This window comes from Carassius gibelio, chromosome B9, assembly GCF_023724105.1.
Source record: "Carassius gibelio isolate Cgi1373 ecotype wild population from Czech Republic chromosome B9, carGib1.2-hapl.c, whole genome shotgun sequence".
NCBI classification, from domain to species: Eukaryota; Metazoa; Chordata; class Actinopteri; order Cypriniformes; family Cyprinidae; genus Carassius; species Carassius gibelio.
The window spans coordinates 10022831-10045106 of record NC_068404.1 but is presented as its reverse complement, the minus strand read 5'-3'; the positions used below and the strand labels follow the sequence as shown (position 1 = coordinate 10045106).

Below are 22276 nucleotides of genomic sequence, written 5' to 3'. Positions count from 1 at the left end.
CCAACCCTGGAAATTTCAATCTAAAACGGGGTCTACAGCGTTTAGAAAAGTCTACATTTTGAGGGTCGAAAAACGTTGGAGTAACATAAACAACAGGCGGAGCAAAAATTACATGCTTTGAAAGTAAAACACACTAGTGTAAACGAGGCCTTAGATTTTGTTTTTGTTTTTCACTGAGAGAAAAAAAAAAAGGTTTTAAGATCTGTTTACAGAAAAGTTCTACGGGGGACCCAAAACTGTATGTCTACTGCATTTCTGCAACAATCCTCTTTTAGAACCTTTATAGTGTGGCATTTCTTAACTATTTGATGAATTAGTGGCTAACGAATCCATATGTTTTTATACGAACAGCTTGCACCCCACTGACAGTTATGTTAAGGGGTGGAACTTCATGCTTCTTTAAAATAGTTTTTGTATATGTTTCTGTACAAATCACATCATGTAAATTCATATACAAATCACCATCCCAAAAAACATTCGTTTTACTATAGGATCGGCTGCATTAACCTCTAATATAACTTCTACAAACCTCTGTGAATACTCTACAAAGCTGTAGACCAACAAACTTTAAAATTCCCCAATCTGAGAAAGTCTGAAATTCACATTCTGAAGTTAAAGCCTCCAGACTGAGCCACAGGATGCATCTAAGCTGCTCAACGCCATGTTGTCAGTCAGACGCTTAAGCTCAGAATGGGGTTCTCAGTGCACCTCCCATCACCGTCATCATCATAGCACCGTATCGATCAGACGCGGTACTGACAGCGTCACAATGCGGCTCTAATCCACTACAATACTGACCGCTGAGCCCCAGATTACCAGCACCACCTCTTTTCATCACTTCAATTACCTTTCACTTGAAGACAGCTCTCGCTTAATTGATTCAAGAGAGATTGCATGCTTTCTATTAGAAAATCTTAAGCACCCAGGTATAATCTTGTGGCAGAAACTAATACAAGGCAAATCTTTGATACTGCTGTTTATCTTAGCCGAAATTAAACCCCCGAGGCGGCGTGTCTGAAATGTTATCCCGCAGACTGAATCGAGATCAGTTAAGAGGAAACGCGGAGTTAGATGCAGGAATCAGGCTCAACTCTGATGGGGTTGGAGTTTAAGATTTTCTCACTGTCTCACTGATAAAGCGGATGGTTATCAGTGGGTGTGTGTGTGATTGGCAGAGAGGGTGATGAGAGGATGATGATAAACGGGTGTCAGTGTGAAAGAGGCCCGAGGGGTTGACAGCAGGGAGTCAACGGCACAATGGCACAGCAGATAAGAGCACACGGATGAGTCCGCGCTCCCTCTGAACATCTACACAGAAAAAGACAGACAGAGGAAGGAAGAGAAGGGAAAATAGATGAAGAAAGGAGCGAAGGGAACAAAGGTGAAGTGAAGTGCTTATGGAGAAGGGGCCGCAGCGGCAGACGCCAATGACACAATAACACAAAACACAATAAACAGAAGTGCAAAAAGGCCAAATGAGACGCATATAAAGGAAATCTAAAACTGAAATTGGAAAAAAAAAAAGAGTTTTCTTTTTTAGTTATATTGTTTAGCCCCAGAGCACAAACAGCAAGTCTATGCATAACCTATACACACAGCTAATAATACACAAAGCATCACTTAGCTTAACCGGCCTCATTTCTACCTGTAGTCCAAGTGTATGTCAGTGTCTCTATTAAACCTCATGATTCATAAGGACTCATCTGTGCTCAGAAATTACCCTTCTTCATCTCTTCCTGTTTTCTAGTTGACAATACAAGCCAATTCACACAGGGCATCAATCATGATACACAAGCAGGACATTCCATTGTAAATCATTCGTAAAACAATTCTCACGTAAACGGACACATTGAATTCAAAGCAACAATGTATGTGAGAATATATTTACCAACGATTTACATAGATTTTTTTTTTTTTAATTCTTGTGTTTCATGAATGAAAAGCAACGTTTTGTCATTTTTTCACAACAAACAAAACAATGCAAGGTAATCACCCAGTAACATTTTATTCAGTATAAAAAAGCAATAAAAAAAAAAAAACGTTATGATAACAGCTTTTGGGTCATGAATCAAGGATTTTATTTTTATATTTATTTACTTTCATTATTGAGTATTATATTTATTATAATAGTCTAGGACTATGTTTATGGTACTGTAGTATATATTTTTTTCATTTATTTTCTTGTATCTGGGCAGACGTGGTCACTTGAATCTCTTTTTCACATGAGTTCAGACATTTCATATATTCTCATTTTGTGTTTCACGTAAGAAAGAAACTCATATGGGTTTGAAACGACATGATGGTGAGTGAACTATTCCTTTAAGGTGACCAACCATAAAGCCACTGAACGCTTTCTTTGAATTACACATTCCTACAACCTATAAATGTTATTAGCAAAGTGATGTCCGTACCTATGGCTTTCAATATCTACATTCAAAGTGCAAACGATAATTCATTTTTTCCCTCTCAATTTCAAGGATCATTTGCCGAGAGCAGAGAGCATACAGCATTCCTCACAGTGATGGCACAGCCGGCTGCTATGGTGAGAGGCTGGTAGAGGAGTCCCGTCGTGAGGATGTGACCCTATCAACCCCTTCTTACTGTCCGTCTGTGCTCTGAATGTGTTTAGGGGACTATTTGACTCCCTCATGAAATCCATTCTGTACAAACAGGATCTACAAATTTGTATAGAATTTAAAGGAATAATTCACCCAACAAACTGCTCACCCTCATGCCATTCAAGATGTAGATGAGTTTTTGTCTTAATCAGAACAGATTTGGAGAAACTTAGGCCCCGTACACACGGAGACGCGTTTCTGTGAATACGCACAATTTTTTTATCGGATAGGCGTTTCGTCCACACGGATCCGGCGTTTTCATAAGGTGAAACCGCTATTTTTTTGAAACCGGGTCCCAGAGTGGATAAATTTGAAAACGCCGGCTAATCCGTATATTTTCTGAAACGATGACGTCATCAGCCCACGTCTCCCCCCTAGTCAGACACCTCTATGTCACGTAACAGCAACAAAAACATGAACAAACACTGAACGATTGTCTTTTTATTAACTAACATTAACACTGATTAATAAATGTATTGTTCTATGTTCGTTTGTGTACCACGCGCAAGGTTTATGAGCATAGTCCAAGTCTTCTTCTCTGTTTTTAGTGTATCTCTGTGGCAGAATTACAGCGCCACATACTGGTCTGGCATGTATACTACATCATTATGCCGTTTCGTGTGGACGCGGATATTTCTTGAGACAAGGAAAAAAAAAGATCGGATTGGGGTAAGCTCCGTCTCCGTTTGGACGGGGCCTTAGCATTGCATCACTTATCATGCATTATCTACAGCGAATGGGTGTCGTTAAAATGAGATTCCAAACAGCTGATAAAAACATCACAATAATCTACAAGTATAATCCACACTACTCCAGTCCATCAATTAAAGTCTCTCGAAGCTGTTTTTTACTTGAAAAAAAAAAAAACACTTTCCATAATATTGCTCTTTTCAGTGAATAAAGTCGTCTCAAAATATGCACAGATCAACCACCATTTACAAGCAAAATCAGTCCGAACCCTTTCTATATAAATACACTTATGGATTTTGGTGTGAGAGGACAACAGGGGATACACTTTTGGAAACAAACATTATTATGGACTGGTGTGTTGGTCAGAAGTGATAGTTTAAAGTTAAAATGTGTAAATGATGGATTCGTTTCTTACAAACATGCAGTTTTTCCACTTCACAAGACATTCATTGATGGACTGGAGTCTAGTGGATCACTTGTGGGTAATTGTAATGTTTTAACAGCCATTTAGATTCTGACGGCACCCATTCACTGCAGAGGATCCATTGGTGATGCAAGTGATGTAATGTTAAATTTCTCCAAAACTGTTCTGACAAAGAAACAAACTCATTTACATCTTGAATGGCCTGGGGGTGAGCTAATGTTCAACAAACTTTAATTTGGGGGTAAACCATTCCTTTAATAATCTAAACCAATCGTATTAAAACACCAATATGTTTAGAACCTATTAGAACACAGAATGTGGCATTTCCAAAATCACCAGAAGGCATAAATGAACATATGACGTCCAACAGAATTAAAGCATGGGTGAGATACTAAATCAAATTAAAAAATTGATTTAATAAAAACCTGCCAGCGGTGAGGATTGTGTTTGTAATGTAGAAAAGCATTTTGCTGAAGCCTGGACATTATGGCCACTGAGGGAAAATAAGTAAAATAAAAACAGAAAGACAATAAAATGTTTTGTGAATTGATAGATTACTTTAAAGAAAGAATAATTCAGTGGCATTCACACCACTGTGGTCCTGCCTGATGTGTGTGTTTGAGTGTGTGCAAACAGAGAGTGCATCAGAAGCGTCGATCAGAGGTACTGAAGGCCGGGAGTGAGCCCAGACTCTAATGTTCAGAAGCGCTCTGGGATTCAGAAGAGGTTGGCGAGAGAGTGTCTAATCCCAGACTGGCTCATTAGTCATCTCTCTCCTTCATTAATGCATGTGTTTGTTTGTGTTGTGTGAGCCCTTCCCCTCTGCTTTCTGAAGCTGCTTAATGAATAATCATTTTATATGCAAGTGCCACAAAGCCTTGATCTCCTCAATGAGGAGCAGGAAAATTGGGATGTTAGCTAATGATATGATATGATGGAGGGAAATAATAATAAAAAAATAGCACATATTTAGCAACAAAAACAACAACATACACTGTATAGTGAGGTCTAAAATAACACTTTTATGTAAAATGAAGAAAAGATATTTTAAATTCTGAACTATTTCTAGATCAATAAGTGAAATAAGTAAATATATGTAACTTATAGTGTCTATGCACAGACAGTCAGATGCTCTTATTTCCACTCAAGCTCAAAATGCTCTTTGGATCATTTTTCAATCATGCTGTAGAGCATGATCATAAGGTATCACATACATTTGTATATATATTATATTATTAAACCACAAAACAATGCAAAAATAGACTTAAGCCGATTTTACATACAATATACTGTTAAAAAGTTTTGGGACTGTAAGATTTTTTTTAATGCTTCCATTATGATCATATTTGTCTGCATTAAATTGTTGAAAAACACAGTAAAATTGTGAAACATCATTAAAAATTGTTCCATTCTCAGATGTCACATGATCCTTCAGAAATCAGTCTCAAGAAACATGTCTTATTATCAATGTTGAAAACGATTGTACTGCTTCATATTTTTGTGGAAACAGGAATACTTCACCAAAAAAAAAAAAAAAAAAAAAAAAAAACATTTATTTGAAGCACAAATACATTTTATAACCGTATAAAAGTATTTACTGGCACTTTTAATCAATTTAATGCATCCTTGCAGAATAAAAATGATTTATTTTGGAAAAAATACTTACTGAACACAAACTTTTAAACAGAAGTGTAAATGTGAAACACACACACACACACACAGTCTACTTACTTGACACCGAAAGGGCCAGATTTGCTGTTGCCAGTCACCTCGGCTGTAAAGTCCATGTCAGTCTGTACGTGGATTCCCTACAAAAAAAAAGACAGATGCACAGAAACAGTGAGGGGAAAAAAGGGAAAAAAGAAACATAGGCCAAACAATGTGCAAAAGTCTTAAAAACGGGACAATTGATTGTTTAAATGCAATAGCAAACATTTTATTTTTTAAAAGCAAAAATATTTGTGTATATATATATATATATATATATGGTTGGATACGCGACTAGACAACCAAATAAGTCGGTCTGTCGCAAATGTTCACAAAGCTCCATTTAAATGGCACAGATGGGATGCAAGAATGCATACTTTATGTACACCCCTAAAAAACACTTACAAAAGAACATAAAGAAAGAAAATACATTTAATGGTAAAATAAACAGGCAATAAATGCAAATGCTAGCTAATGACGAGTAAAACGAGTCTCCTTTATGGCTCCCTACGAAAAAGAGCCTCATAATAGGACGTTATTGTACTTGCCAACCAGTTGCAAAGGCTCAAGGGAGGAATTTCCTCTGACAGAAATGGCTGCTGATTTGAGCATTAAAAGACCATTAGAGCGGATGTGCCAGAACTGATGAATTTCTCTCAAGAAAAACAGCAAATTTATCTCATGTCAGGATTTGGGAATGATCATTAGTCATGTAGCTGCTTTTACTAGCGTACGAGTGTGTGCGTCGCATTATGGCTGAGAGTAATTACAAATATGTGCCACGTATGTGTGTAAATGTGGTTTGTTACAGGATAATGACTTGCACAAGGCATATCAACGTGTGTGTGTGCCCAATGAAATGTGATAATTAATTGTATGTGGCATGTCAGGCTTCACTTGGATGGCTATGTTTGTACCGAAGACATCATTTGGCGGATGTTGTGCCAAGCTTAGCTAATTTTTGAGCACACTGACATGGTCATTAATGAGAATAATGTAACAAACTGTGTGAAAACCCTGCTTTAATCAACCGAAAGGTGTCTAGTGACCACAGTAGTAATGTATAGAATGTAGTTTGGGGCAGGGGAGCTGGGGGTGACGTCCGTGGGGAGGGCCGGTCACTCAAACATATCGAGCAGCAGAAATGCATCATGCTGCCCTTCAGCTCTGTGTGGCAGGGGTCAGCACGAGCAGAAAGCCCTAATGTACTTGCCTGTAACCTCTGACCCCATTAGCACATGTCAATCAAACCCCTGCCTCTCAAAGCAGTCCTTTAGAAAGCCAAAAGTGTGATTTAAGGAATTAGAGGCAATTCAATTGTGATTGGCCGGCCCAATAATGCTCCATTTCCTTGGACACAGCCATGAATCTCAATAGGTATGAGGCATAACCTAAAATAGTATTACAATTTTTGGCATGATATTTTATCAGTGCTTTAGGCACTTGCGTTTATGTGTGCATTCATATAACATAACAATTTTCAAAAATTGAACTAGACTAGCTACTCTAAGCTGCCTTTTTTAAAATCACTATCTAGTTATGATATTTTGATGCGGTAAAATTATATAGATTAAGTTTCAAAGTATATTGTTATTCAAAGCTTAGTTGGTATTATTTGCTAGATAACTACCTGACAGATTTAAAATATTTGTACGTCAATGGAGTATATGCGTAAATATTAAAGCATAAAGCTACATTTAAATATTTAATTTTGTAATTAATAGTTAGTTCTGTAAGCAACTGTTATTTAACTGTAATAAGCCCCTTTCACAAAAAGAATGATACATATATAGTTAATAACAATACACATATTAGGCTCAATACTAATAGCTGATAATGTGTATGCTGACATGTGCTGTGTTCTGTCAACTCAACTCAGCAGAAGTTTGAATTTGTATGGATTTTGATTGGCTATTCATGTTTAATAAAAAATGATTTGAAGGTTATTCCACTAATTGCAGTGCTCGGTGTCATTATTGTTAAGGTTACGGTGTGGACTTCGCTATTCTCTTATAGTTACAGTTTCTGTCCTGTGTGAACAGAACTTTAAATGGATAGCTCACCCAAAACTGAAAATTCTATAGTCATTTACTAAACCTCATGTCAAATTTCCGTCCTCTGTAAAGAACAAACCAAAAAATAGCCAAGAATTCTGGTGCCCATTGACTTCTACTTGACAAAAGAAACTTGAGGGTGAGTAAACTATCCAGAACTCTTTAACTTATGTTCACAACACAAAGCAGCTCAAATGCCAAAATCACTCATAAGTTTTTCCTATGCAAAGAAGTTAGTCAAGATCATTTACATATAGCTATATTAAAAATACAATAGCAAAAAACTGCCTATTTAATCCTAAGAGTCAACAAGAGGGTGGACAATGGTGTTATAAAATGAATTTTCAACAACATTAAAAGTACACTTAAGGCAAAAGTGTAATATTTAAGACAGCTAAAACACCAATATGTTTATGTACCAGCTGTAAATCTAGAGACAGCTTAGTTTTTACGATTAAAAACAAGTCTGGATGTAGGCTTGAATGTCTCATTCCCTTGACAATGTGGCCTTTGTAGCAAGCACTCGCTTTAAAAAAAGAGGTTAAGGCACTAAATAAATGTTTGCATGGTAAAAGTGTCTTCAAGTGTCGACCCAAAAAAGACAACAAGCGTCAACTCTTCATCCTAACATCCTCCTGAAAGCTGACATTACCAGCATGTGCAGTTATGCCAGAACGCCTACCTTCATAGACAAGGCACCACAAACAATTAACCGAACAGTGACAGCTGATGGCTTGTTCCCTTGTTAATACACAAACAGAACATATTTTTAATGGGCACGCACAAGCTACATAAACACCCACCCAAAAAAATTATAATCATTTAAACAAGAGTGCGCCTGTGATTCATTCTCCTCTCATTTTTAATGATTAGTTTGCGCCGTTTGAGTCACGGTTTGATGCTGTTGCTAATTAAAGAACAAAAGCATTAATCTAGCGGCTGACTGATGATCTGATGAGCATGTCACCGGTTTTATTTGCTCGTAGTGCCTGATCTCCTCACTGACCCTCATCTAATGAATGACATGGATGGAGCTGACAGTTATGGAACAGTGGCAAACAAAAAGAAGGCGACAGCCTTGACAGAGCCAAGAAGGGAAGCAAATACACTGGAGGGTGTGATGGGATACGCACCACATGCTGAGAGGGTTATGAGAGTTAGCTTGTCTATATATATATGTTGTTTATCTATATATGTGTTTGTTTAATCGTTTTAACCAAGGCAAACATCAGATACACCTGTTTTCTAAATGAAGACATCTGCTCCCATTACTCATTCAACCTGTTGATTGTTATCAGACAATGAGCGGCACAGTTTCAAATGTACACCATTACAATAATTACATTTTCCATTTAATATATGAAACTAGAAAAAATATGTAGCGCTCCAAACAGAAAAAAAGTTCTTAGTACTGCAGGTGCGTAGAGCCAATGGCATTGGGATGAACAGGAGGAATGGCTAACCGCACACTGATCCACTCAAGACTGAAAGTCTACAAAAATTATTTATTTTTCAATTTGCATCGTGCAAAAAAGTGCAAAGTGCATGTGAGTTAAAAACAGAATGGACACCAGCAAACGTTTTTTTTTAACTCACTTTGCACTTTTTTGCACTATGCAAATTGAAAAATAAATAATTTTTGTAGACTTTCAGTCTTGAGTGGATCAGTGTGGGGTTAGCCATTCCTCCTCTTAATTCCATTTATGGACAAGACCTACAAAGACATGGGTAGCATGTTGTTGGGATGCAGATGTGAAAAAAACACAAACCAAAAACATAAGCAAACATTTGGCCTACTAAGAAATCTGGAAATGCATGTTTTTGTAGATTTAAGCGTTATTTTAGATTTCCATCCAAATATTACAGTATATAATTTTTGGTAAATATTAACAACTGGCTTCACAGAAAGGGCTTAGATTAAGAATCAAGTTTATTTTAGTTAAAATAGCTCAAACATGCATTTTAGTCTGGGACTAGACTTAAGCCTAGTCTGTGAAATGGGGGTAAAGGTATAATTTACCCCCCAAAAATGTAAATGACTTTATGACAGATAAAATGTTACTAAATAAATACACGACTGTGATAAAGAATAAGCTGATGTCTGATTACTTCAAGTGGTCGCCTTTACCATATTTACTATGGTAACATCTTTTGCATCACTTATAAATATTTCTGCCTTATATGGTGATTATAGTCCACATTGGATCAAGTTATTTCAAACAATCGCTGCTGACTGAAAGTGAGTTTTGAGCTCAACTTATTTTAAAAAGTCTTTAATGCTGGTGTTATGGCTGCTATCTTTCTGAAATAGTCCACAGCGTTGACCCTCTCCAGACGCGGAGAAACTCTGCCTTTGTTTATAACCACTCCTCTAATCCCAGCTGGCCCACTTTGGCCCAAGGTTTCCGTCGGGCCAAAAAAAACATGGTCGTTGGCCCTGAAGAAGCACCGATGAGGCACGATCAAGCCCCGGAAGTGACAGTGGAAATGCGACTGGTCCTGGCACGCACTAGTACGCCTGCTTTTGGCCCGATAGTGGAAACGCGGCTATAGTGCCACGTTAATGATGCATAACAATTTTGGTCTGTTCCTTACATAAAGTTATATGTTCCCCTTTTTGAGTACTTTAAGTTTGGAAGTACAATGTCATTATATGTGCCCTACAAGTTTAACAGAATAAAACAAATACGGGAAAAGCAATGACAAAAAAAAAAAAACCTGTCAACACAGCAGGTGACCCACAAGCAAAGATCGTAAGAACCTCCATCAACAATATACAACCAATTCCTCACAGGAAGCATGGTGTTATTTACCATCAAACACACACACCCCCCACAGGAAGAGAGGAATCACAGCTCCAACAAGTGATACATTTAAAGTATCACTTCATGGTGACTATTAAACCCACAGGGTTCAAGATACTAAAAAATACTCCCAGAGCAATTAGCGGTCTCTGAGATCCTCCCAGAGGACGACTGTTCTAATGATGGCAGAGACAGACAAATAAACATGCATGTGACAGATCATAAGACCAGAAAACTTACAGGAGATGTGAAAACATGAAAAAAAGTGGATAATAAAGAATGCACAAAAAACTAAACTTCTGACAGTATTAGTTGAAAGTGATTAGCAATCTCTCCATTAATTTGTAAAATACTGATTGGTTTGAAGAAGAAAAAAAAACAGTGGGATTCAGGCTGGGTAATATACTGGATATTTAGTGGTGATTAAACTTCCATTAGTTAAAGATGACCACCTAAATGCTGGAATAAAATGGCAATAATTATCCGAAAGAATTGTTGCATCCAAACTAATTACATCTCAAAATCACTTAAAATAATGGCCTGTGAAAGCTCAAATAGTGTCTGCGGGAAATTCTGGATCACTGACACCCACCAATTTGGCTTTTAAGAATCTTTCAAATGGGTAAGTTCAGCACTTCTTTTGTCTTTGGAGAGAGAAGAGTATTTTTTATGAAAAGTTTAAAATATCTCCTCAGTAGGAGGCGAGGGCAAGCCCAAGGGCCGTTTCTCTCCCTTTTCCAACCACTTACTTCTGCTGAAAAGGCCAAGTGACAATCTGAACAATTACAAAGGCCTATTACCTTGCCTATTACCTCAATCAGGTATAGAGTAGTGTGGACCCTCTCTTTCTCTGTCCATCTCCCTCCCTCTCTGGTGGTTTTCAGTATAGAAGGGTGCAACTCTGAGTGCATTAGTGAGCTCTAACCCTGTCATTTCTCCGGCACACTCACTTATTACAGACACGCCGCATGTTCCTGCAGCCAGGAGGAGGCACACGCAGAGCAGACAGGTTCAGTAGAGAAGAAGAAAGAGAGAGGTGGAGATGTGTGAAAGACCATGAAGAAGAATGGTAGGTCGAAGAAAAGAGAGAGAGACCGTTCGAAAGCCTGGTCAACAGCCCTTCAGGACAGTGTGCCATTCAGAAAGTAAATGAACTTGCCTTTGAAATTACCATTTAATTCCAAAACATGGTCATTCTAATTAACTAAAATTAAATACAGAACTGCATTTTATTTGATTTAGTTAGGAATTCTAAAATAGCAATGCTAATTCTTTATGAATTTTAAAATTATAATATATAGGAGTTATATATATATATATAAACTGCTACATTAGAATTCCTAAATATATATATATACGTGTGTGTGTGTAAATATATGTACGCGCGCGTGTGTGTGTGTGCTGTCAAACGATTAATCTTGATTAATCATCTGAAATAAAACATATATGTTTATAAAACATTTATAATGTTTAATTTATTTGTATTAATTTATTTAAATGTTTCATATATAAAAAAATATGTCTTAAATATATACATATATACATAATAAATACACGCACATATATTATGTATGCTAGTCAAAAACTTATTGTAGATGTGATTTAACATTTGACAGCACTGATATATATTTATGGAATCCATTTTCATGACAAGGCTTCTCTAACTTCTATTAACATAGCATCAGTCAGATTTATTCATAGGTTTTGCCTAATGAGACCGAATACAATAGCTATGCAATACGGTTTCATTTTGTACATTTAGCCATTGAGAGAGATCGGTCTCAGAAGCTTATTGCTGAATTACATTAATGCACATCCATATCAAATGAATAGAAAAATTAAGTAACATGACAATACCGATAAAACCTTCTTATTGAGATTATAGTGATTAGAATGAACAAAAGATGATTTAAACAGTAATACATTAAATCTACATTATCAGCTATTACATAGAAGGTTGACGGACAGATACAGAGTCAAACACATGGGGTGGATTTACCAAACAGCTGTGCAGTTGTGCTGAACATGTACTGAGTTGTTATAGCACTGTATTTTAAATTAAGTTTTTTTGTAAATTACGCTAATATTGTACGGTATTCATAAAACTCAGTTTATCTGCCAAGGAAAACTGAACATTAAACTATTACTGCTATCAAATTCTGAATATCATGCTCTATGATTTCTAAGGACCAAGGAAATATGACAAACTAATAGAAAGGGGCGTTGATTGTGTTAAATTCGGTAGATATTGCATGTTTAAAACGTGGGCATAGTTTGTTAACTTGGGAATGTCAAAAACTGGGAGTGAAAAATCTCAGTAATGGTCTCCTGCCACATTTTCTAGGTTTCTTTGCCTGGCTTTTCTTTGTTCAGATTCTCTCTCTTTCTGTAACACACAAACACATATCTCCTCCAGCTGTACATAAGCCTTCATCAATGAAAAGTGCCAGTTTAATTACACCCAATGGGCTGAAAGAGAGCGAGGGAGAGGGAGAAAGCGAGACAGAGAAATTGATGTTAATTGGGGGTTTGTGAATGAGAGGCTGTTGGATTAAAAGCAGAGCCGTTTCAATTTGAGATCATGTATCCCTTTTGAGCGTCATTTTAAAGAAGCTCACGAGAGCGCAGACAGTGTGCGAGAGTTCACACTACAGACAGGAGTCTAAGACAATGTGAGGCTGTTCTAATCATGCACCAGTCATGCTGTGACGTCACAAGGTGTCTCACAAACACATGGAAACATTCTCATCCTTAAGCAGATGGATGTTGTTATGCAAAAACACACACTCAAGCACAAAACCAGTGATGCAGGACTGAGTGGTTTGATGGGTTTATACCCTATGAGAGTGTCAACAGAAATCACAAACAATAGAAGTAAAGATTGTTAGATAACAACTTGACACATTAATATAGAACTCACTGGTGAGCAACTAGATTTTTTTTTTTTTTACATCAAATGTGGCTTAGAATTTATGTCTGATCTCCCCTCCGCGAGACGGGACACTACGCTGTGATCAACGGAGACTCCATTGACCGACAATGAATAAAGTGCTTCATTCTTTTTTTCTGAGGAAATCCAAATCTCAAATCCTCAACCACATCACATCTTTTTGGGGTGAATCAGGTCTTATTCCTCTCATCGCGAAGCAAACAGTAAACTAAAAAAACTTGAACAGTCTCTCTGCGTTGTCTTATGTTGTGTGGGCGTATTCAAGCCGCGCTTCAGTGAAACAGAATCTTAATAGAGCGTTCAGCGTGGGGGCATGCTCGCATTAGAAGATAATGAAGGGAGACGTGAAAAACAGACATCGCTTTGTTTTCATATGGATAACTATCACAGAATATTTGTTTTCGGCAGCACTTGTTTAGTTTAAACGTAGACAGGCTTTCTATAAATCTCTCTCTCATGTCTCTTCGTTGAGTGTTCACTGACTTACAATTCATTTTAATGATGCATTTGTAAATGAAGATCAGTGCAAACAAAGGCTGCAGACAGCACACCTTGTTTGTTATCTTTATTTTATAAATGCACAAAGTTTTGTTGTTATGTCTGTATACAGAAGTAGACTCTTTACAGATTCAATTGATGTATTGCTCTTATCTGTACGTTTAAAACGGAAAGTGTAATTTAAGTTCTTTTCAGGGTAATCAGGAGAAAATGACTCATAACATGTATACGCATTAATCGACTCCAGAGGGTTAAAGTTGTCTTAATGAAGTTCTTAGCAATGCATATTACTAATCAAAAAATATGTTTTTACATATTTACTGTAGGAAATGTACAAAATATCTTAATGGAACATGATCTTTACTTAATATCCTAATGATTTTTACACAAAAGAAAAATCAATAATTTTGAGCCATGCAATGTATTTTGGTTTATTTCTACAAATATACCCCAGCGACTTAAGACTGGTTTTGTGGTCCAGGGTCACATATGTCACTGCAATTTTAAATTATTCATAACGTAATAATGTCATATATTTTACCTCTAAACTGATTTATGTGTATTTTATCCACATTTATGTCTAAAGCACTATACAATCTGGCTTTCTGTGTAAGCTGAGGTCAGAATGCCACCTGTGGCCCTTAACCACCATTGCAGTGACATCCCACATTAAATTTCATGGATGAGAGTAAAGTGAAACCAATACTGCCATATTTCTTCATGCAAATTTAACACAGTGAAAACTGAGTCGAGATGTGAGGAGTTCGACTATGCCGGTCACTCAGCATTATGCCCGGGTTGAACCTGTTTGCCAAATCCTGCTGGATACAGGTGTGAAAAACAATCTGGTAAAGTTTTATCTGGTAAAGTGAGATTGCTTGATGTTTTGCATTTAAAATTTTTTTGAATTTTGAACTAGTGGCTATTTTTTCTAGAGAAGACCTCTGAGCTTTACTTCTTCCCCTGCCACAAAACACAAAACAAAATGAATAACTAGTAGTTTTGCATGTCACTGTCACTGTGAATTAATCACATATTAATTTTGCATGGTCAACTGCCATACGTATATAGCACACTACTTAACTAAGGGTTTGGGCCAATAAGAATGTTTTTACCAAACACCAAATCAAAACGTACTTACATTTGTTCCAAGCAGTTCTCTAAGCTTTAGTTTCTTCCCCTTTCATGTAAATATAAAACAAGACAAAAAAATATATATATATGAATTGGGTACATCTCCCACAAAAACAAAACAAAACTGAACAAAACAAAACGAAACCACCAAACCAAACCAAAAGAAAAATCTTTTTTTTTTTTTTTTTTTTTTTTAAGGTTTGTAATGTTATAAATGTTTTTTGTTGTTGCTTTTTTTTTTTTAGTTTTTTTTTTTTTACTTAAAGTGTGGTCTTGCCACTGGACACAGGGCTTCTGTGTGAACACCAACAAGTGAACACACTGATCCCAGATGAGAGGGGTGTGCTACCATGACCCTCTTGGAAACACTGTGCTGGCCAGTGGGACTGCAGGGTGAGGTCCCTGGGTTCACACTCGGACCACCAACATAACAACCAGCAAAGAAAAAACAAATCCACATAAGTAATTGGCTCTTATGGGACGTTCTGAGGGCATAAAAATAGTCTAGGACACACAGGATAAATACATCCCTGAGGAATCTCTATCTCTCATGACTAATACCTGCAGAAATGTATCCACAAGTGACAGTTTCCAAGGTTACAAATATTATCTGCTGCCTCCATCCTCTAGAGTTCTGATTTCAAATTGAAAAGAATCATTTTTAAAGTGGATTTAGATAATAATGTGCGAAATGAATCCAGATGGTTTGTGTTCCACATGCTATGTACATAGAGAGAGTACAGGAAGGTGCACAGCACTATTCTGGAATGAATACTCTTTAATATAGCCTCCGATGACACGATCATGCTGCACACAAAAACCCTAAGAGCAGAATGAAACCGCCCACTCCAAAGTGACTGATTTTTTACTTATTATTTGCAAAAGTTTCAAATATTTGAGAGATATTCAATGTTTTGTGTGAGTCACTTAAAAGCAAGCAAACAAGGCAATACTTTTTCCTCTATATTGGATTAAAGTGGCTTTTTCTTACAAGATTATACTTTTAAGTTATTAAACTGGTTGAAAAGTGCTCCGTCTGAACCACAGGGACTAAACCACAATTTGGAACAACATGAATAATGAGCTCTCAGAAACAATTTACATACAAATGCATTTATGAACAATCAACTAAAAAATGTTTGATGAATAAGACCCTATACACAGCACCGAGAATCAGCTAGTCACCTGTAGTTTGGTAGGTTATTGGCATCTGTGAAGTAAACAGAACTTATTACTTTTGCATGGACAAAAAAAAACTAAGCTTACAAAGCCTATACAGTTATTTTCTTTTTTGTTTCCATTCAACTTCAATATGTATACGGCACACTACTATTCAAAAGGTTTGGGGTTGGTAAGATTTTTAAAATTTTCTTCTTTTTTTTCTCTCATGCCCACCAAGGTAGCGTTTATTTGATAAAAATACAGTAATACTGTTTAATATCCCTACAATAAAAAAATAAAAAATAAATAAATATATATATATATATATATATATATATATATATATATATATATATATATATATATACTACTAAAAATTTGGCTTTGCCATGACAGGAATACATTGACTTAAAAAAATATTCAAATATATTATATATATATATATATATATATATATATATATATATATATATATATATATATATATATATATATATATATATATATATATACTTTAATATTTTTTAAAGTTAATGTATTCCTGTCATGGCAAAGCCAAATTTTTAGTAGCCTTACTCCAGTTTTTCTCATTCTATTCTATTATATTCTATTCTTTCCCACATCCAGGCTGGTACAATCCCAAAAAAATCTAAAAATCTTGTCATGTCAGAAGATCTCTTCCTGTCTGAGTGGGCAGATTATGCCTGGATGATTTTGGATGCAATGTGTACCTTTATTTTATTAGTCAAAAGTCTAGCAATGCAAAACCACCCTCTACCCACATCAGAACAAGTGCAAACAAGGCAAAACTGTAAAGACAGCAACCCACCATCTGGTCCAACTTTTTCCATATTCCACTGCACAACCTATTATCTATGTGTGTGTATCTGAGAAAGACGTACGTCTGCGAGTTTGTGTATTTGTTTGACAGAAAGAGAGCAGAGAACCTCCATCTCTGACGTGCCACAGGTGCAGTAAGCCCCGTGGAAATAAGGCGTCTTAAATACAATAAAAACACAGAAGTCAGCCAGTCATCTGCTAAATGATATACAGACGATGAAGGAAGAGATGAAGGAAGCATGGAGCAGCATAAGAGAAGAGGAAACGGGGATGGCCGCAGGTGTAAGGGCATCCAAGAAAAATGCTTTAAAGTGTAATGAATATCTAAGGAAGGAGGCCAAACCAACAAAGGGAAGATGGCAAAGGTCTTGTGGACAGAGACCGAGGCCGAAGCGCAGGAATCGGGTTGCAGAAGAAGGAAGAGTCTCTGTTTGGGAATGTTTGTGGAGCGTTCCGGAACACTGATAAAGGTGTGTGAGCATGAGCACATTATACTCGAGGTTCCGCTGTCCGCTTCACATTCCTGTCACCCGGAAAGAGAGGAAGTTCCCTTAACCCTTCAGGGACAGCTGGGGGTGTAAGACGCTTGGGGTCTTCCGACCCCAGAGGAAAGGGATAAACTCATCCATCTTGGTACCGAGGCTTTATCTGTCAGCTTGTGTTGATGTTTGGTGTTGTGCCGCAAGTTTCCTGTCTGTCTGGGGGTGTACTGACAAAAGAGACATTTCTCATCAGAAGAATAAATTATCCAAAAGCCCCTTCATGCCACCTGATACTGAAGCAATGCCTCTGCTCTGATCTCAGTTTATAACAGGCATGGAGAACACACAAACCCTCAATAAATCACACACAGGACCTAAACCCACTCAGAGTAACAAGAGAAAATGCTAATTAATTTCCAGCATGCTGTCGACCACTTGTATCAGTCACTCAGACACTAAAGGCCTATTTGCAGTATGAAGGTTCAGTATGGCAAGATATTGAATATGTTATGCTCCCTCAGACAGACTGCTCTTTTTTTTTTTTTTTGATCATGAAGTTTTCTGCGGACTGATTTCTGTCTTCCTTCACTCAGTGAAAAAAAAAACTATTTAAAACAAAAAAATGTAAACCACTCTTTAGTGTAGAAATGCCTCTAGTATAACCCTCAAAGAACAGAACACTACCACGTTGGCTTTAGAAAATAATGTAAGTCAGATCAAATACTTTAAATTGTTTTAGATCAAATCATTTTTAGAGTGGAGAAAAACCATTTATACCATCTTAGAAATAAGATGGCATAAAAGTTCTAATAAAAAAAACATATAAAAATATATACAAAAAATTAAACAATTATAATTAAGATTATGAATAAAATTAATGACAAAACAGTATTTAATAAATAAATATATAAATAATAAACAAACAAACATTAGATTTAGTTGGCGAAAAGGGACTATTAAAAATGTATATATCTTTAAATCATTCATCAAAGAGATTCATTCGAAAGCAAGTAAATATTGAGTCAGTCATTGAATCATTCCTTTATAAATTGCATGTTATTATGTTTAGTTTTCTAGTGAGAGAAAAAAAAAAACTATCCAGAATCTATTTTGCTCAACAGCTTGTCGATCAAATGACAAAAAAGTTACTGTAAATAAAAGAAACAGTACAAACTATAATTGTGCATAAATAATACTGCCCAGGATTTTATCACACTCATAGCCTCAGTGTAAAAATGCATTTTCCAAAAAATTGTCTGTTGTGTCAATTTGTTCCATTACTTGGTGGGAGCAGGCCTTAAATCTGACAAAAGTGCACTAGAAGACAAAGCAGAAATATAGCAAAGCCAAACAGCAGGACTTTCTTTTCAAACACACACACAAAAGCCACATACGACTGGTTGTAAGCCTGTGGTGAGGTACATTGCAAGAGAAGAGGGAACAGAGGCAAGCAACAAAGAAACAAAATAAAAAGCCACAAAAAATGAAATTCAGAGCAAGAATGAGGACAGACAGAGAAGAGCGCAAGAAAGAGAGGTGAAGTGCATTAAAGCCATCCACGATGCTCCAATAAAAGGCTCTGAATGAGCAGAGTGGTAATCATAAAAAACTCCATCTATTCTGAGCCAGTCCATTAAGCAGGCGGGGGGAGAGCGAGACAGTCCATTAAGCAGACCAGGGGGGAGAGAGAGCACGTAAGAGAGAAACAAATGGCTATACTTCACTAACTCCACAAAGCTCCATAAATGCATTCAACACACTGTAGCCATACAGCTCTGCTCATATGCCATTTCATCAGAACATTGGGGCTATTCTAGATGAGCATTTTATTGAAGGAGAAGGGGGGGGAAATGAGCAAATGAATGAAAATGCAACAAAAGAGAAGGGACGCATATGAAAGAACACAAAAAAAAAACTGAATCAATGTCTCGCTGCTGGTTTCAGTCTGGAAGCCTTAATGGAAACCTTGAGACAAAGATCTTCTGCAAAACAACCACAGAAAAGCCTCTCATTAAGAATAAGCTACAATGCACTGAGAACCCTTTGGTTTAAGTATGTTTTCAACTGAATATCATTTTAAAGGGGATGCGTGTCTGGAAAAGTGTTTGAAAACAGCACCAAACAGCAGTTGTGGCTTGGAAAACATGTACATAAACACTTGTGTACAAATGACATTGTAACTCAGCATTATCCAGGTTTAATGTGCAACCATGTTTAACAAAATCTCACCGATAAAGACATTTTATCAGAACAATAGGATGCAATGCAGTGCTTTTAACTGCTATATGAGCAGGGCACCACCTGAACATAATTTTTAGCGGTGCTTGACGTTTCCAGCAGAGTCTGGACAGTTGTGGTATTTATAGCAGCATACTGTACATTGATTGAACATTAAACATAGGATTTTTTGGCTGGTATATTGTTATATGATGACATGAGGTCAGCACTCTCAGAGAGCTTTGAGATATACAGTAAGAGCATGAGTATGTCAGTGCAGTTTTACCATGGCTCTGTAACTCACATCTTCCATCTGAGGAGGACCAAGAGCAGAATCACTACTGCTTCGAACCAGCAGAGGGGTACCTGAAACACAAGAACACAAAATAAAATAAAACATCAAATACTATTACAATATAGAGTTTATGTAGCACTTTAATAGAGGGACCAATTCTCACTATTAACTAGTTGCTTACTAGCATGCATATTACTAGCATATCGGCTGTTCATTTGTACTTATAAATCACATGACCTGCATGACCGTATTCTACATCATTAATGCTGCCTTATACATAGCACGAATTGGACCTAAAAATAAAGGTTGATCATAGTATATTTATATATAGTGAATTTTTTTTTTTTTTTTTTTTACTACAATCTTTTAAAACATATGCAAATGTATTGTTTGTAATTATGTATTGTGATACAGATATAGACAACCATTCAAATGTTTGGATCTCAACAGAGTGCAAGGACATATATTATGTTACAGAAATCAGTTTCAAACAAATACTGTTTCTATTAATCCAAGAACCCTGGAAAAGAAGAAGAAAAAAAGTTTCCACAAAAAAATATTGATAATATTTTGAGTGATTTCTGAAAGCGGTAATGGCACACAGGAACAAAGTATATTTTAAAACATTTTCTCTCTCTCTCTCTCTCTTCACATACATACATAATATATATACACAGACAAATTAGTTTATTTTAAATTTTAAAAACTTGTCACAATATTAATGTTTTTTTTTTTCTACTACATTATTGATTAAATAAATGTAGCCTTTAAAAAACATTGGAAAAAAAAAATCCTACCCACTCCATAGTTTTGTACTGTAATGTATAAAAATAAAATTGGTGAAATATTCTTCCTGAAAGAGGAAACAGTGTGGAGGACATGCTTATTTAGATTAATCAATTAGTTCTTGTACATCTGGAGAAATAATCGTCTAATTGGCTGCAATGGCTGTTTAGTTGAAATGAAATATTCCTCACTTAATATATTCTGTCTCCCAGCAATACATCACATTATGGACGTCGAATGTGTTGTGACGTTGTTCATAATTGTCTTCTCTTAAGCCCAGTGTTCTGCGCTTCATGACTGGACGTGAGTGTTTGTTGTCTTATCAGTTACATTCCTCCGGCTCAGAAGCAGAAGCTGACTCTGAACCCGGAGTTAAACACAGTTTACATCTCACTTATTCACACTTCAGTGGAGTAGGGGCACGTCAAGCACCCTGCGAGAGTGAGGGAGGGAAAAAAGCTGACAGCATTTCAAGACGGTTTAAGGGAATATTTTGTTCTTTTTTGGCACAGCAAACAGCAGCTGTCTGGATGTCAGAGGCTCTGACATGACACTTTGTAAATTCCAGTCTGCTGCCTCCCTCAAGCACACCGCATACATTTTCAGACCTGTTGCCTCCCATCAACAGTTTAAAATGCCTTTAACCATGCATGTGGGCAACAGCTCTCAGCACACAAGACCTCAGATGACTCTCCGGTGATATTGCAACTGCATATTTGAGATAAAAAATATCAACATTTCCATTATATATTCCGTTTGTGTTGCTGTGTGGTTGCTTATGTGTTCTGTGTGGTTGCCAGGTAGAAATTTTTCAAATGTTCTGGATGACATGCATTCTTAAATATATAATTTTTTCCCCAAAAAAATCTAAAAAACTTTTAAAAATAAAATATAAAGCATACACACACACACACACACACACACACACACACACTTACACTGTGAACTCTTTAATATATTACAATTTTAATAAATAATCTTATAATTACACAATCTTATTCTTTATATATATATATATAAGCATCTATTAATGGCTAATACACCAAGTATTTACAGTATATGTTATAACTGATAATAAATATAATTGGCAATATTGTTTTTTTCTGTTTTATTCAGTTTTGAAAAAATGCAACATTTTTATCCCAAATTGTTACATTTTAAGTAACTTTTTTTTTTAACCCAAATTTGTCAAATTCATTATATAGTAAATACAGTATAGTATCCTTTTATATTGTAAAAAAAAAAAAAAAAAAAAAAATTATAATTTTGTCTGAAATACTATTGAATTTGTATTGAATATTGTTTAAAATAATTTGTATTAAATCTTTTTAATTTGACACTATTAAATAGAATACAAAAACAAAGGATGTCGGATGCAGTGCATTTCGTGTTAGTAAAGAGATCTTAAACAAAAAAATAAAAGATGACCATATGAGCAATATACAGTATTCATGACCAGTTAAACTAAAGCTACATTTAAGACATCTACATATAAATTACATCTGTTTTGAATTACTTTTTGCTGTAGCACAAATGGTGCAAAGTTTAATTGTGTTTTACAGGGATAGGCAACTCCGGTCCCGGAGGGCCACTGTCCTGCAGAGTTTAGCTCCAAC

The 22276-nt window shown here is 36.2% G+C and overlaps 1 protein-coding gene across 9 annotated transcripts in view; it reads right to left on the bottom strand.

The window, feature by feature from the left end:
• pard3bb (par-3 family cell polarity regulator beta b) overlaps window positions 1–22276 on the bottom strand; it is a 287760-nt gene that overhangs the window by 185796 nt on the left and 79688 nt on the right. For 6 of the 9 annotated variants that reach the window (XM_052565052.1, XM_052565050.1, XM_052565049.1 and 3 more), the window contains exons 5-6: window positions 19866–19945; window positions 5464–5540 (exon numbers count right to left, since the gene is read on the bottom strand). In XM_052565052.1, the coding sequence (XP_052421012.1) occupies window positions 5464–5540; window positions 19866–19945 (157 nt within the window). The remainder of the gene's footprint in view (window positions 1–5463; window positions 5541–19865; window positions 19946–22276) is intronic. The other 3 variants (XM_052565053.1, XM_052565056.1, XM_052565057.1) reach the window with 1 other exon arrangement.